At 39.9% G+C, this 17961-nt stretch overlaps 1 protein-coding gene across 1 annotated transcript in view; it reads left to right on the top strand.

The window, feature by feature from the left end:
- Nucleotides 1-17961, top strand: part of tmx3b (thioredoxin related transmembrane protein 3b) — a 121651-nt gene that overhangs the window by 22744 nt on the left and 80946 nt on the right. The window contains exon 10 of the mRNA XM_020930761.2: nucleotides 13914-14012. Coding sequence (XP_020786420.1) covers nucleotides 13914-14012 — 99 coding nt within the window. The remainder of the gene's footprint in view (nucleotides 1-13913; nucleotides 14013-17961) is intronic.

The raw sequence follows: 17961 nt of genomic DNA, 5'->3' as shown, positions 1-17961 counted from the left end.
CCAAACACATTGTCTCCTCTCGTCATGGTGTTTAATTGGTTGAATCCTAAAGCTCATTTGTTCCAACACCAACCACATCACCGTGACTGGTTTAATGTGGCAAACTCTGCTGAAAATGCAGTTAAAGGGCCTATCTCATGCAAAATCAACTTTTCAGAGCTTTCTACCTTCTAAGAGTGATGTGTGGGCCTTGTAAATGTTGCCGAAGTGGTTTTTAGATTGATTTTGTGTTTTTTTAATAAATTGCAGTGTATTTCTGCCACCCTCCCACGTGACAAGAAACTAAAGCTGCTACAATGATCGACTCAACGAACAGCTACACCTATGACGCGTTTGACGTAGCAGAAAGCGCTTCGCACCTTACCTCTGCTTAGGGATGGGCATGATTAATCGATTAATCAATAATTGATCATTAAGAATTTCATCAATTACGTTAATTTTTATCTTATTAATTTAAACCGAATCTAGGTTGCTGTGCGTAGCGTGACCAAACAGGGTCTGTACATGAGTCTCTCTGCATCAGAAGGAGCGAGCAGACACAAACATTCGGTCAGTCTGCAACGTACTGAAGCACGAATGCGTATTTAACGATGACTTGTACAAGAAATTCCACGCTTTCCGTTGCGTTCGGGACAAGTGTGAGTCCATGTGCACAGTGAACAAAGCAGGAACATATGTTTCGGTGTCCAGTGGGAAAAAGCTTTACCAGGTGAGAGTCGTGCAATGTCGATGACGAGTCCCCACCTCCCACCCCCCGTACGCTGTCCTGGTTTTGACAAACGCAAATATGGTCACACTAACCTGTATTCCACTGAATCATGTCTTTTAATCTGACAGAAATTGACCGCATCAGCGCACAAGAGCTGTAGTTTTATCTTCACTGAGTTTATGCAAATTAGCGATGCGGTTTTAAGTTTCGTTTCTGTGAGAGTTGCGCAAAACTGAATTAAACACATTATAATGTCAAACGGGCTGATGTGGCTCTAGAGTCGTTACGGTTTATCTGTCGTAAAGTTGAATTTATTTATGCAGATTAGTAGTGCAGATAGTAATAATAATGATGATAATTTTAATATAAAAACGTTAATGATTAATTGATAATCGATCGTTAATTCTTCCAATGATCGATTAAGAAAATTTCATCGAATGCCCATCCCTACCTCTGCTCCACCGCCTCCACCCCGCCTCCACCCCGCATCGACTGACAATTCCCACATGAAGATCTAAACAAAAGCGACAGCATAAGCTCATTGTTCTACACTGCAGTGTACATGATATAATAAGTTTATATACTAGAGTTTATTAATACTTTACCAATCAGTAATGTTCAGCTGATGCCGACGTGGTGCTTGCGCTTCGTGCACCTCAAAGTCCTTGTCCGATTCTGGGTCCAACACATAAGGAATAAAAGTTTATTCCTTCCGCTATCAGGGCGCATGCCTGTCTCCCCCTCCCTCCCTGAGATGGGTGGAGGAAGGGCGGCTCACGTCACATTTGAAGGGCGGAGCCTGTGCTTTCTTAGGGGCAATAGTCGGCCTTTCATAGTTCCTGGTCTGTGACTGCCTCCAAGAAATCAGTAAGATTTCATAACTATTGTGTAATGGATGTTCCAAAACCCAGATTGTGCTTGTATATGTGCAGAAGATACAATATGAAAAGAGTTTTTTTGCATGAGATGCGCCTTTTAACGGATAACACTTCCAGGTCCGACCAGAAACTTGACAGCTGAGACAAAACCTTTTAAAAATGTGAATGTTTGACCACAAATTGTATCGAATATGTAAATAATGTACTAACTATCTAGCATGACATAGATACCATAGATACCATACATATATAATTTCAACCTTCTTACTTTTAACTGCAATCTCTTTTTAAGTCCTACACTGCACAAAATTGACTCTTGTGAGTTTTAATACATGTTAGAATGTTGACCCGGAAGAGAGCCAGCAGGTTTTCAAAATAAACACATTTGCAGTCATCTCCTTAATACAAGTTCCCCATGTGTTTTGTGGATCTCCTGGATTGGGACGCCTCCACTTGGCAGCCGAAATCCAAACTGTAGAGCATCTAGACACAGGATCATGACGAACGGGCCCCAGTAGTGGTTGTTGGGTACATTGGATCCCCTGTTTGTGGCCCTCAGAGCAAAATGAATCTCTGCCATCGCCCCCAGATTCACGCCTACCTGCTCCACCTCCCCGTTAGAGAAGGGAGGTTTGCTGCACCAAAACTGCATCAAGAGGGGCTCTACACACTGGACTTTAACAAGAAAAAGGCCACAGTCCGCAGACTCCTCCAGGACCCGAATGCGCAGGATGTCACGGATCGCCATGGAGACACACCATTAAGGCTCCCAAGGACTTGTGGTGGAGGCATGGGGCAGAGATGAAGAGTGACACAGTATCGGCCCTCTCATATGCCAGGCTCATCCTGTCCCTGTCACGCCAAGGGAGAGACTGTTAAAATAAGATGAAATAAAAGTGAAATGGATGATAGGGGAACTTTGGAGTCTAAAAGTAGTCAAGAGGAATTTTATTTTTTGCTTAAAACTTTTGGCTTAGCATCAATGTGAAATAAAGTCGAAGCCATTGGCTGTTCTTTTCCCTCTCTCTGAATGGCAGCAAATTTATAAGTAATGAACGAATTTGGAAACCATCATGTCATTTTGTCTGACAAGCATTACAATTAATGTAGGATTGGGTTCAGTGTGTATATTTTAAACACAACCAGAAGGGTTGACATTTGAAAGAAGACTGAAATATACAAACATATAAAAAGGTTTTATACATGGCCAAAGCACCATGTCAATGCCAAATCTCATCACATCTCAGAAGCTAAGCAGGGCTGGGCCGTGTTAGTACTTGGAATGGGAGACTGTTGGACATACCAGGTGCTACAGTGCAGCAGCAGGGGCTTTAGCAAGACACTTCACCCACCTTGTCTATATAAGAGTGCATGATTGGTGTTGGTCAAAGGGGCTGATAATGTAGTTTGGCAGCCTTGCTTTTGTCATTCTGCTCCAGGGCAGCTGTGGCTACAGTAGTAGCTTAGTACCACAGAGTTTGGAAAGAATAATGCACAAATTTGTAAAGTGAGTGTCTGGAAAAAGCTCTGTGGCTAATGCATTATACTAGTAAGTCTGGATATTTTGTGGTTTGCAGAGGAAATTATTTTACTTTCATAACTGTGGCCTCTGCTGAACTTAAATAACTGGGCTGCATGCAATTGGAGGACATTATCCATCTCCACAGCATCTCTACTGCAGCTAGATTTAAGTAAAAATATCTTCCACAGAAAACTCAATTATATATACAAGTGCAAAACCTGTTAGCCCAGTTCAGATATGATCCAATATGGCTTTCCTTGTGTTAATTTGACAGTTAAAACTTTCTTTTTTTCCCCAAACATTAACCCCCCTTGATCATAAACTCACAATTAGACATTTTTGCACAAATCCTTCATCATTTAGCTTGTTTTCTCTCCCACACATCCGTCACTCTGGCACAGATTTGATCACAAAGCCCATTAAAAGTCATCCATTTCCCTGTGTAAACCCTTGAGGTACTCTGTAAAAGTCATGTTGTGTGGCGCTCATTAGGCCCTCACCTCCAGTGGCACAGATCGGCCTGGGCGACATTAGAGGGAACAGTTTGTCAGTCGCGCGCCTCCACATGCCGTCGTTAGCATCTGGTTCCCCCGCCGCGACGCAAGCTACTGCCGGAATCAACTCTGCACCCGTGGAATCGTCTGACTCGCGCTTTGCATGGGGCTCTGCCTTTTAAATGTTTATCAAATAAGAGCTAGCATTTGCATCGGCAGCCTGCAGTAACGGTTTATGGCCCTAGGATGCCTGTTAAGCTAGTTTTGAATTCTCTCTTTTTTTTTTTTTTTTTTGTACAGCGATGTCCCAATCCTGTTTTGTTGGTTTGTTTTGGGTGATCTAATGTTCAGCAAATGTCAAAATGGTAAAGATGCTAGCACATTGACCTAAATGGGTAAAAATACTTTGCTTTGCTCACGTTAGATTACCCTGTTTTTTGGACTGTAAGTCGCTCTGGAGTATAAATCGCACCAGCCAAAAAAGGTGTAATGAAGAAGAAAAAAAACATATATAAATCGCACCCGACGCACATTTCATCTTGAAAGGCAAGTTCTAGTAATAACAACAGAACAGAGAACAACAGGCTGTGAATGTAACGTATGAACAGTTCTTCAGATAACTATAGCATAAACAACAGAAAAGAACGTTTACCAAAACTCTCCATCTCACTCCAAATCACTAAATTCATTGAATTCTTCATCCTCGGTGTCGCTTCTGAGCAACTATGCAACATCTGGAGGCAAACGGAGCTTCCTCTTCTGTGTAGCTGTCGTCAGACTCGGCATCAGTTCCAGTTAGAATTTTTCCGGCCTTTCTGAATCCCGACAGGATGGTTTTGGTTGTCACTGAAGTCCAGGCTTTGTCCATCAATCCAATGACTTCCACGAAAGTTGCACATACACCCTCCTGGTTGTCACAAGTTTCTCGCTCACTCCAAACTTTCTTTCTGCTGCTCCATTACCGTTTTCAGCTGCATATTTCACTACTTGCAGTTTGTAATCTGCAAAATAGGATTTTCTTTTTCGTGGCATTTGTGTTCAGTCTTCTCAGTTGTCTTTATAAGTTTGTTTAACTTTTAAATTCTCAGTGGTACAGAAGTAATGTTGCGATCGACTGGAGTCGAGACTGGTGTCGCACTGTAGTATAAGGACCACCCAAACCATGAAAAAAAGTGCAACTTATAGTCTGAATAATACAGTAGATCAAGTGTAGCTGATTTGAAACCAAATAGTAACTTTATGTACTGATTTTGCCAGAATATGTAACAATAACACTTCAGTAATAAACTATTTTATGCTCTATGCCTTTAAAAAATAGTCATTGTATTGCATTTGACCCGTCCTTGAACCACAGCCTCAAGGCAGCCTGCCAGGAGTAAAGACCATCAGCAATACAGTGCCATGTTTTGACGAATATGCAATTATTTGGGAACTGTAGCCACTCTGCCACTGTGCCTCCAATCATTATATGCTGGACATTAATATTAATATTTACTTACGATGATTTATTGTCCTGTAGTACCACTGGGACAACTTCTCGAGAGCAGTGGGTGACTCAGTGGGTGAGTTCATAACTCGGAAACCATTCCCCTGGCCAGAACATAGTGGAATACAGGGATTAACCTTTTGGGCATTTTTTGGTTTAGAAATGGAGTATGTGGGACACTCTTACACTGGTAGAACATTGAAATCAAACTTTTCTGAGGCAAGCTTGTGAACAAAGTCCACCATGTCTCAAAGTTTACATTTTAGTTCAACCACACAACAAACATTTCTTTCATTGTGTTTTTCCCTCCCTTCAGTTGGATTTGAAATTCAAACAACTCCATTGCTATTCACAATTTAGCTCACTAGTCCGCTGCATTGTCGATCGCCTGCTGCGGCTGCTCCTCGCCAGACTACCCAAACAAGCCCTTGCACTTTGTTACGCGATAGTTGACATATTTCAGCCGGGCTTTGATTGCACATCACAAACCGCGGGAGCCATATTTGAAGTCCATTGTTAAAATACACTACAACCATCACTCCTTATGCATTATTTATTGCCAAAAATCTTCCAGGCGAACACACAGAACAATAAACCTTTTTGTTATTGCGTCTTGACTTTTAAAAACACGCAATATCATTTGCAAGCTGCTCGTAATCCTTTAGTCTAAGGCGGTTGAAGTTTAACCTTATCACAGTGTAGGCCTGGTGTGCATCGCTGCCAGGCTCGATGGTTTTGCATACGGAGAGATGAGGCACTAAAGAGGCAGGCTGATTAACAGGCTTTGAATGTGATGACAAGGTGAGAGCTGAGAGGGAGAGGGAGAGGGAGAGGAGGTGGTGACATTCCTGATGACATTGTGTAACTGCGCGGCGTGAGAGGTACCCACTTGTACAGGCATTGTTGGAGGGTGTCATTGATGGGCTGATGAAAGTGCTATTAAAAAGAGTTGGGAAGTTAAATAGGGTGAAAATAACAAAAGACAAACACAAGCATAAAACAGAAGGTCTATTAAAACTTGAAGATATGTTAGACCATCTACAGCTGTTGGTACAAAGGAGTCCATGTTGCCAGATGGGTAAAGAAAATTTCTTCAACATAAAAATGTTTATTTTTTGGGATTTTAAAATAAAGAAATACTCAAATGGAGAACATACTGTGCATTAAGCAATAAGTAATTTTGTTACAGGTCACATCTGTGGAAAGGTAATCCCACTCCTTTTATTCAAAGAGATTTATTTCAACAGTTCTGGGTGCTTACTCAGAGCTCAAAGTTGTCATGTAATATTACTGTGGCATGTCTTGTCAGCTGATTCACTACTGTCTGACTTCTTCAGTAAATTATTCCAGGTTTGTGAGAGTAAAAAGGCCCTGTTCTCCTGGTCTATAGTCTTGTTGTGGGTACATACCGTATTTTTCGCACTATAGGGCGCGCTCTTAAGCCTCCAACCCCATCCAAAAATGACTGCGCGGCTCACAATCCAGAGTGCCCCAGACACGAATCCACTCGGGTGTCCCAGCACGACTTCAGTAAACTACAAAGCTGAACCACCCGCAGCGCACGCAAACACACACACGGAGTAGACGGGGACCGTGCAGCAAAAAGCACGCGCAGCCACACTCATCACTCCACACAGATGAGGAATGGAACGGAGGAAAAAGTGAGTGCAATGTGCCACTTCTAACCACAACTGAACAACTGAGTCACTGCGAACACGCCGAAAATCCAGCGGTCCCAGACAGCACCCTCCCTACATGCCACAACTGAACAAAGCCCAGAGTCACCGTTTATATGCCAAACAAAGTCCCACTGACCCATCCAACTGTTTAGTTTAATGTGCCTTATATTCCGGTGTGGTTTATTTGTGAAAAAAGTTTGAAAATAGACCATTCAATGACAGTGCGCCTTATAATCCACAGCGCCCTATAATGCGGAAAATACAGTATTTAAGTTGCATTCAGTATTGATGTTTGTTGTCCTCGGTCCCAATGGAAATGCGCTCATTACAATTAGATGCAAAATAGTTTTGTTTAACATTTCACCAGTAATATTGCATAGTACATCTATAAAGACACAGATTTTTACTATCTTAAAAACTGGAAAAGGTTTAGTCCATTTTAAACAATTTGCAGCAGTCCAAAGTTATTCGTCCTTAATCCTGTGCATTCAGATGAGTTCATAAGCACTTTTCATAACTTTCAAAGAACAAACCAGAGTGTGGCTTTGCCGTCATGGTAACATTAACAAACCACCATGCTAACATGCCCATTGGATAATGAAATGCTTTATATTTAGAAGCAGACATCACGCAGCAGACATATTATGACCTCAAGATCTGCTTATACAATATATCTGTACTATATCTGTACAGGGGCAAGAAAAGTTTTCCTCAAATACAAGGGAAAAATCTGGTGCAAGGCCTTTTAAATAATGGCACTTTTTATGCATGTGTTTTTATTAAGAATTGGCAGTATGACTTTATTATTTCTTAACGGCTGTACCACTAGTATAGGATGAAAGCTGACATTGTTCTGGAGTCCACGGTAGGGTTGTCAAAAGTATTGAAGATCAGATACCAATTTTTACTAAAACTGGTATCGAAAATACTCATTTCAGTAACTATTGATACGAAAGTCACAGACACACAGGGACAGAAATGAACCTTTCCTGAGTAGCTTTAGAATGATCTTGTATTAGTGTAAAAGTATAAGACCACATACACTAGTGTACGCCCCTGGACCACTGAGCAATAACACAAATGTAAGACCACATGTTAATATTAAAATACTACAATTTATTGTTGATAATCGCATTCTGTTGTCTAAAGAAAGTGTTTTATGATCATTGTGGTATCTGTGAATCAGTATTGAGTATTGAGTCTATGCCTTAGTATCAAAATGGATTTTGAAATGTTCTACTCTTCAGTCACCTCTTGTTATCAGAACCCTGTGTGTATCTTCTGAAGTTCCCTCTCAGTCATGTCTCCCTCCCCTGGTGTTCTCAGTTTCCACGGCATTTGCATGGTAGGTCTCCCATACCATTAACCTTCATCACTACCTCCTCTTCCTCCTCGCGCACACCACATCACCCCTCACCCCACCATGTTGATTTGCGCTCTAGGTCCCTCAGTCATCTTTCATAGCGCCACCTGCTGGGTGAACGGCGTGCTGACAGATTCCTGTAGGGTGTCCCAGAGAAGGCAAGGACAGCACCCGCCCAACACCTGCCTGGCACCTGCCAGGCACCTGCCAAGAGAGCTGTTTCAGTGAAGGTGAACTAGGGTAGTGTGAGCGGAGGTTGCAGCGTCGCAGTATGGGGTCCTCGGCACGGTCTGCCAACTGTGCGCGCTCTGTAAAGAAGACGAAGGATGTCAGAGGAGTGTAGATCCAACATTAGAAAGCATGCATATTTTTCGTTTGGCTGCAGGGTTTAATCATTAATTCAAATCAAATCAAAAGCATAATTAGAATAGCTATAATTAGCAAAGCGCAAATGCTGGAATTATTTATGTTATGTAATGTTCTCTGGGCGGACTGAGGACTGCTAACTATGTGGTCTAGGCCTCTTGCCTGAGTTCATGATTTCACTGAAACATACAAAGCACCGGGATATGTTTTCAAAATATACTGTGAAATACATTGTCTGTTATGTTTGTTAAAATTACAGCAATTTGCTGTTTTTCAACCTTGTTTCTCTGTACCATTTTACAGCATTTTAGCTAATGCAGTGCCTCCGGTTAGGTTAATTAAAATAAAAAGGTGGACATTGGTCTAAATACCTTCAAATATTGTGACCTTCCACCAAATAACTGAATAATTCTGACTGGAATAAAAATCAGTTTTGAAGGGACACTATGTTATATGACATATTTAAACCATGCCAACAACATAATGTTACAAAGCTACAGAGAGGACTGGCCACCACCAATACTGATTATTTGGAATCCAGAGAAACCGATGGCAGATAAGCCGATATTTTTGGGCAAATATTCTTTAGGCAGCAGGTTGGCAAAACAAAATATCGGCCTCTGCTGGAGATGAAAGGCTGATAGTCAATACACTAAAAAGGTCAAATATCGGCCTGATGTATCCACCAACTGATGTATGTCTGTCCCAAGTTTTAACCATGATTATTTTATTCAAAGTAGTTATCCTTCATGGAATTTCAATTTTGTTTTGATTCTAACTGATCACCAAGGCACAAAGTTATCAAAATTTCAACGGGCTAACTATGGTTCTATCTTGGATGACCACCAGAGGGCGCTGCTGAAAGGACTCATTGATTCTATGAGGATGTTACTGAAATAATTTACAGTTGGTCTGGTTTCCACGTCTAGTCACTCGCTAACACTTTCTAATAACTACACCTTCAATTAGTCTAAAGCGTGAATAAAGACTTAGATCAACATGTATCGTGATTTAATACATTTAGTTTGAAGTGACATCTTGCCCTGAAACATGTTTTTTTTCTTTTTTTTTTTAAAACTTCATCCGCACCTCTCAAAGTGACTCAGCCTGTACTCCACTCCTCCTGCGCTTGTGAGTAGCTGTTGCTCTCGGGTCATTACTATTTGAATAGTAGTACTAGCTGTGGATTTAAAAGCACAGTTTTTAGGCCGTGGTGTCCAGTACGGTGCACAGCTCTTCTCCCTCCACTGGGGCCTGCAGTGTGCTTAAGGACCATGTTCAAGTCATTGTAATTACTCTTAACTGGAGTACAAAGGTCACCCAAGCTTGTTCACACGTCATTATGAAGCTTGTACTCTATTTTATTATTAGCAACCCTAATCCTCCTATAGTATGTGTCGTGTAGGCGTTTGAACAGCGATTGACAGCTTTGAATTGGTCATGTATGTTTTATTGTTTAAAGAGGGGGTGTTATGCAAAATCCACTTTTTTATTAGCTTTCAAAATTTTCCACAGTATGACATTAAACATATACTAATATATCTTGCATTTATTCAAGTAGAGGTGCTATTATTGCTAAGAAATACCCTCATAAACAGTCTTGTATTCATAGATCTTCCCTGTAACTTGACCTGTTGATGCCACCAGCTTGGAGACCTACAAGTTTGCCATACTGTCTCCATCTTTAACATCTTTTGCTTTAACATTTATCCCAAGCAAAACGAATGATTGTTTCTGACATCTGGTAGACAAACATTGAAAACTAATCTTGCAGTCTGTTTGTGATATTATTTATGCAACTGTTAAATTATGCATTCTCACCAAGTCTAAAATATCAACCAAAAATCATCTGTCATCCAAATGAATGTCTCTGTATAATCTAGAATCATTAACAAACACAAGTATTTTTCTTTTAAGGCAGAAAACAGTGAAATCGCGGTGTTTAATATTGTGGAGTGTGATACAGAGGCATTAGTCAGTCTGAGGCGTTTAATAGATTTCATTGCACTGGCTGTGATCTCCAGCTCCTCTCCGCAGTTTCACCACAATGTCTCACTTATTCAAATCACTGGTGGGGGATTGTTTGAAGTGCAGTAGTGGGTGGTACTTCTTCTATATACACTCGTCTAATAGGGTTGAACTGAAAATGTACTCGGCATTCAGTGAAAGGGAGCGTCTGCTGTAGGCCAAATGAAAAAATATCTGTAAGAAGACATTGCGCTTTTATCTGCTATAGTTGTAATCTGTGACACCCGTGGATCATTATGTTACAATTTGGACATTTAAAATCGTGGTATTCATCTAAAATGACTTAATAAAAAAAAAAACAAGTCTGCTGATTTCCCAGTTGTAAAATTGCAGAGCCCAATGTGAGCCGATCCCCACCTGCACCTTTACAGATTCTCGATCACAACAAAGTGCTCCTATGGATAGCAGCAGATCACGCTAGAGACCAGTGATTTTAGTTTTTTTTTTCCATCTCTACCAAATTGACAACATAATACATGCATCCCAAATTTTGGACTTTCGGTCATTGTGCAACATATATTGGGGAGGGTCCTCTGCAATGCATACCGGGAATACATGTTTCTTGGCGAACTGCTGGTGCCTTTCGCTTTGGCATTGACTTTTTAAATTCATGACCAAGGTGGAGCGAGGGATCAGGATTTTGATTTGTTGGCGCTGCAAACTCGGGATGATTTCTTAGGTGGCTGCCTAAGGTTTCCTTTTTCGTCCTTCCCGTGTATCAATACTGCCCATCAGCTTCGCCTTTTCACTATTTTTCAATTCTGTTGCGAAGGGAAGGGTTTGAACGGAGGTTTGCAGTCACACAGATCTGATTCACTTTCGCAGTTATGGAGCTCACAAACTTCCAAAGCCCATTTCTCGAGTCGTTTTCCGCTGTTAGGACATCCACACAATCCCATAACTAAAATATGACAATATCAGAACCAGAAACAAAGTGATATGGTTCAAAACACTTGAAAAGATTGACTTTGACAATAGACGCATCCCACTAGCAACTCAAACATGGCGGTTTGATGCTCACTTTTTCGGAGGCCCTTCCCAGTATGCATTGTGCAATGATTGGAAGTTCAAAATTCAGGATGTATGTATGCTGCTGAATGCTGCGTTTATCACCAACAAAGAAACTAAAATTATAGAACAAAATAAATAGAGCAGTGAGTGTGTACCAGTGACAAAAAGCAGGGTAGATTCAAGCAAAGTCTTGAGCATAGAAGAATAAAGCTTACTCAAACATGCATGAATCACTCTAAACACAACATCAAGAGGGTAAAAGAGGAAGGGAAACTATCATAGCACGATTCAAAGCTCTCAAAAGTTTCCTTAAAATATATATCTAGGCAGAATCATGTGTGCAACTCATAGCAATACTACATATACTACATTGAAACAACATATATATTTATCTATTTATTTATTTATTTATTTGATTGGGGCAGAGCATGTTAATGAACAAACATGACAACATGAATGTAAACACACTGGATTGTAGCCTAAGGCTAATTTCCATCCGTTGTATCAGAACAGTACATGCTCATGTGTATCATAGACGTTACTGCTTTTGGTGTAAATACTTGGATTCAAGACATTTACAAACATGTTTTAGAGAAATTCTGGAAAATACAGGAGAAAATGGGAGATTACATTTTGTATTTCGTCCACCCCTACTGAGATTTATCATTTTGGTTCTCTCTAGGACTGATTCAGTTCATGATTCAGTACTTCTCTTTTATGCAGTTCTGTACTCAAATACAGACACTCTTCCCCAACCACTCTTTCTATTAGTCAACCTCCTTAAGGTTTTGAGTGAGTGACAGGTGGAAATAACCATAATGAAATATTTGAATCACTTTTAATGTCTAACCTGCTTTTTAAATCATGCCTGTATTTTGTCTGATTACCTTGTTTTAGTATGTACTCTTTAATTGTATTAACTGAGTGTTTAGAAAACCAGTATAGAAATAAAGTTTATTACTGTGTGAATGAACACTCAGAACAAGCAGATGTCTTTATTTACCATTTGTAAGTCTACCTGGTAAAATTAAAAGTGTGATCTGGCTCTATTATCCTTGTTTCCCTAACCTATATTCTTAAAGGGACAGTCCAGAATTTTGGACATAGGACCTCATTTTCTAATGAGCCAGAGTGTTGGAGACGTGTGAAGACACACTTTTTCAAATATTCCATCTAGTCCTTGTATTTGCAGAGGTCTTACCCACTCCACAAAGCACCCGAAGCAAATCTATTATTACTCCAGACTGTCGATGTTGATGTCTGTATTGATGGAATAATGTTTGAAATAAAACTAACCTTGCATCGCATGAATCATCGCATGTTGAGGGACTATTTTCTCAGCAGCAGCGGAATTTTACCTTGCCAGTAAGATAGTTGCTTGGTGATATCAGTCCACCGCTGCCAAGCTTTCTATCAGGAAGTACAACTCGCTGCTGCTGCAACATTTATTTTACTTCTAAAATTTTTCTATTGACACAGACATTCACATCAACAGTCTGGCATTATAATTGTTTTGCTTCAGGTGCTTTGTGGAGTGGGTAAGACTGTATTTAGTGGCAGGATAACTTTGGCCATTGACATGCACTAGCCTAGCATCAGAGACCTCTGCAAATACAAGAACTGGATCGAATATTTTAAAAAGTGTCTCCACACGTCTCCAACACTCAGGAAATGAGGTCCTATGTCCAAAATTCCGGACTGTCCCTTTTAAAATTACTCCTTACCATTTTCAGTACCACACACCACACTAATACAAACCTTCTGTAGCTTTCACGATAAGATCTGTCACTTGTACTGCAGAGATCCCTGCTTTATACCCACACATTTGTTTCACTGTTTCTCATATGCATCCGTGTTTGTACAGCGCTCCTCTGACAATGCTCAATCAATACTCCACTACTCCAGCTCCTTTAAAAGTCCTATACCTGATTTTTTTCCCCATGTATTTGAAACATGTCTTCTACCAGTACAGATATATTATATAAGCAGCTGGTGAGGCCAAAATATGTCAGCTCTGTGCTGTTTTCATCTAATTATAAAGTGTTTCATTGTTTGAGAGTCAGAAAGTGTATTTAAGCATGGTAGTTTATTGTAAGCATTACTGTCATGGTCTTTGAGAGTTGTGAAAAGCTCTTATAAACTCATCATGGTGAATAATTAGGATGGTCTGAATGTATAAGGTAAGTGAGGACTACATTTGGACCACTGCAAACTGTTAAAAATGTGAAAAACAAACTAATTAAATTTAAAGAGTGTAAAAATTTGGTACCACGCCCTTAATCCCAATCATAACCTTTTGGTGAATCTCGATAAACTGTTCTTATTATTCACTTTTCCCATGCCCTTGCCTCTCATAGCTTTCACTGTGTCTTTGCAGAATACGTAGATGGCAGTTTGTCATCGTGGGTGAACAAGGAGCGTTTCCAAGGGTACCTCCAAATCGATGGCTTCACGCTGTATGAGCTGGGAGAAACAGGTGAGCCGAGCGGGCATTCTTCACTGTCCAATCTGCCTGAGAGTATACCGAGGGTACAGCAGTGGTGTTGAGTGTCCTTCTAGGTCATGGGGCTGGTGGCTGGTTTCAAACTCAAATTAAAGGGACTGTATGTAGCCAAGTAGTCAAGTTTTTCTCATTCTCAGTGTTTGGACAGGGCATGGCTCATGTTAAAGCTCAGAACCTTTAGAATTCACTCAGTGAGTCAGTAGAGGCTGCACCATTCACTTCAGAGAGTCCTTTTAGGTTTAAACCAACTGGATTTCAGCATTGAAACTGGCAACACAAATAGGAGACTCATGTGAGGCTCATTCTGCTTTCTGATTGGATAATAATCTGAAGAATAAAACACCAAATTACAACATAAATCCAATGTGTTTATAATTAAGAATAAACCAATTACATTAAAGTTCTCAGCAAAAGTTATATTTGATTTGGACATGTCTACATTATACCAGGGGACACGATTAGCAGTATGAGCCTGTCCAAGCTAGGGATGGGCATAATTAGTCGTGCTTAGCGTTAGGAGACGAGGCTGCGTCTGACAGCGCAAACACTGGAGTTGTGGCCTCACAGTCCCACGTTTTGGCTCTGGCACCTCCTTGGAGATCACTTGCACATCAGTATCTCAGTGTCCCACTCAGAGTAAGGTTGAGTGCGGATGCGTCCAAAAGACAAACACTTTTCGGTCTTTTCATCACAACAGCAGCCAAAATAATAAAGTGAACAACATAAATAAAGTGATTGAAATGAGTGTTAAATAAAAAGCTGCACTAAACCTACACATGTATGATCTCTGCAAACATGAACCATCTCCAAGCGCAACATACACACAGAACAGACTCACCATCAGCCTCATCAACATAACTCTGTCACAGAGAGAACACTCATATTCCACTGAGTTGTGTCCTTTAGTCTGACAGAAGCTGAACCGCATCAGCGCACAAGGAAAGAGCTGTTCTTTTGGGTTTTTTGTTTTTTTTTCCAGTTTTTGTGGATTTAAGTTTTGTTTCTATAAAACATAAACAAATGTGTCAAAACTGCATTAAACACATGATAATGTCAAACGGACTGATATGGCTCTATAGTGGTTCTGGTTTATATGTTGTAAAGTTTAGTTTATTTATGCAGATTAGTAATGGTAATAATAATGATGATAACTTTAATATAAAAAACATTAATGATTAATCGAAAATAGATTATTAATTCTCCCGACGATCTATTAAGAAAATTTAATCAAATGCCCATCCCTAGTGCAAGCCTGAGCCCAGAAGCCTATAACACCCATGCTTTTATTTTCCATAAAACAGGATACAAAACAACAAAACACTACAACTTCACAAACCTGATGAGATTTGCAGTCGTGTAAATGCGTAAATGAAAAGTAGTAAATGCTTTTTTCCATGGAACTGTTATTGCTTTGTCTCAAATGCTTCACAGTATGATATTAAATCTTTCTATTGCCATGAAGATCAAACCAGACCAAGTTACAAATCACATCTGTGGAGAGGCGACCCCGCTCACAGTCAGAATGCCTGTTTTTCTACGTATTTTTGAGCTATAAAACCACCTATAATTGAATAAATGGAAGGTAGAGCTGTTTAATGTCATACTGTGGAACATTCCAGGCAGAGCAGTGGCATATCCATAGAAGCAAGATGGTGACGATCCTCCAACCAAAAAGTTAAAGAATGCAACTGTTAAAAGTGCTGAAAATGTTAATATGTTGTTTTTGGTGAATATAGCATTTTCAAAACAATAAAAGGTAACACGGTGATCTAAATATGTTATGTGTTAGCAGTTAATACCCCATAGAAGTGTAATACCCCCTCTTTTTTAACTGTCCATTCAATTCCAATATAGACGTCAGTTTACTTTTCAAATAAACCTATAAAACTTTGCATACTTAGTTTTACCTCAGCCCTCCCTTCTAAACATTTAACATTTACCGCCCCCTTGCCAACTATTCAATCTACCCCATGTCGAGCGTAATTAAAAAACACACACTTAAGCCATGCGGAGAGCTGCTATTTAAATTAGTTATATATTTAATACTGGAAAATTACACCATTATGTTCTGAACCTCCAACTGAGCTTTCTGTACTTGTACCTATTGTCCTCCACCACAGGATATTTAAACTTGCCACTGAAATGTGAACTGTCGCCTTAATGGCAGTAAATTGATGCCTTGCACGGAGAAAAATGCACCTTCTAATATTAGATCGGCCATTTTGTCCTTTTTAAAGTGCACATCAAAGTGGCAGTCGTACTTTACTCTAAAAATTAGACTCTTAAGACCATTTACCTGATTTTTTTTTTCACGTATTTGGGCAAAAATTGTCTTGCCCCAGTACAGATTGTGTTGTATTGTATAAGCAGCTCTTGAGGTCAAAATAAATCATCTATGTGCCATCTCCATCTGATTATGAAGCGTTTTATTGGACGATAATCAGGCTTTATTCTGCTTTGGTCTCTGAAAGTCGTGAAAAGTGCTTCATTGTAGTGAATAATTAGGAATGCTTGGAATACATGATAAGTGAGGAATAACTTCGGACAAAGGCTGCAAGATAAACTACAATCGAACCGAAATCACCATTTTCATTTGAATGGACGTAATTAGCAAATTGCAAATGCTGCAGTGTTTGAAGTGCAACAAAATGTCCTGTCCTGTTCTGCATAAAACTGCTAACCCTGTAGTTTTGATCTGCACGAACATGTTCTGAAATGTGATTCTTTGATTAGTATTTTGTCCTATTTCATATTTTAAATTCTCCTCGACTTTAAAAATGGGAACTTTGAACAGAATCTTATTATTAAAACATAAGTCACAAATCTAACCGCAATGCTTGTCCGGAAAATTGTAATAATCAGGAAGTCAGCTGTTGGCATACTAGTTGTATTCATTGCGGTGAATAATTAGGATGCTCACAAGGTAAGTGAGGAATTGCTTTGGACCACTGCAGCTGTTTAAAATGAAATTGTGCTCTTGTTGACATTTTTAAGATAAATCAGATACAGTGTCTTTAAGATGGACTGAATGTATTGACTATCTATAGTGTTTGAGTTATGATTATGGAGTTACAGTATGTGATTTTCCATTCTTTTTCTAAACGCATCTGAATCACGTTCCACGCCCGGGCTCAGATCGTGTGTGGGTTGGAGGTATTGTGCCTACAGCTTAGCTCAGAGCATTATGTATGTGAAAATCTGTGACTTAAAATCAATGGCAGGTTCAGTGCAATAAATACTGAGATGTATAGAACAAATTGTAGAGTTGTAGAATTTTTATAGCTACATTTGACTGTATTTAGTGTAAACGTGTGAACTGGGACTTTTTTGGTAGAGAAACTAGAGCCCTAGCAATGTGACCAGCTTTAAATCAAACTTTCTGAATGATAAATGACAAAAATGGCCAGTAACTACCAAACTTGTACAAACTGTGTACAAATTTAGACTTTATAATGTACGTTGAGTTGGAATCACCTGTGTTTGTTAGTCGTTCATTTGGGTGTGATTGGCTCAGTCTACACAATGGAGTTCAACCCCGAACACAGATTCAGATCCTTTCAAGTCTGTGAACTTGCAAATGTTGTGGGAATTCATCTTTGCAGTGCAAGGTTTACGTAGACTGGATGTCTGCCTCAGAACATGTGGCTTTAGAAGTAGACTGAGTGTGGAGAGCAGAGGAGTAATGAACTGTAGTACTAATGATTGTCTGTTTGAATGATAGTTATTGTAAAGAGAGTAAAAGTGCCATAAGCTCTTTTTACACTCCATGTACATATATAAGACATGTACTTAAGCGGTAGTAGAACACACACTCAGGGCAGTGTTGTGCTGGTGCTGAATTAACCTCGGGGTCAGTAGCTCTACAACCTAAACACACACTGGGACCCGCTTTGCCACAGGGAGTGCTGGGCATCTTCTAATG

The sequence above is a fragment of the Boleophthalmus pectinirostris genome, unplaced genomic scaffold (genome assembly GCF_026225935.1).
Source record: "Boleophthalmus pectinirostris isolate CB_2022bp ecotype Guang Dong unplaced genomic scaffold, ASM2622593v1 HiC_scaffold_15, whole genome shotgun sequence".
NCBI classification, from domain to species: domain Eukaryota; kingdom Metazoa; phylum Chordata; class Actinopteri; order Gobiiformes; family Gobiidae; genus Boleophthalmus; species Boleophthalmus pectinirostris.
The sequence above is the reverse complement of the archived record's forward strand: the minus strand, read 5'-3'. Positions and strand labels throughout refer to the sequence as shown.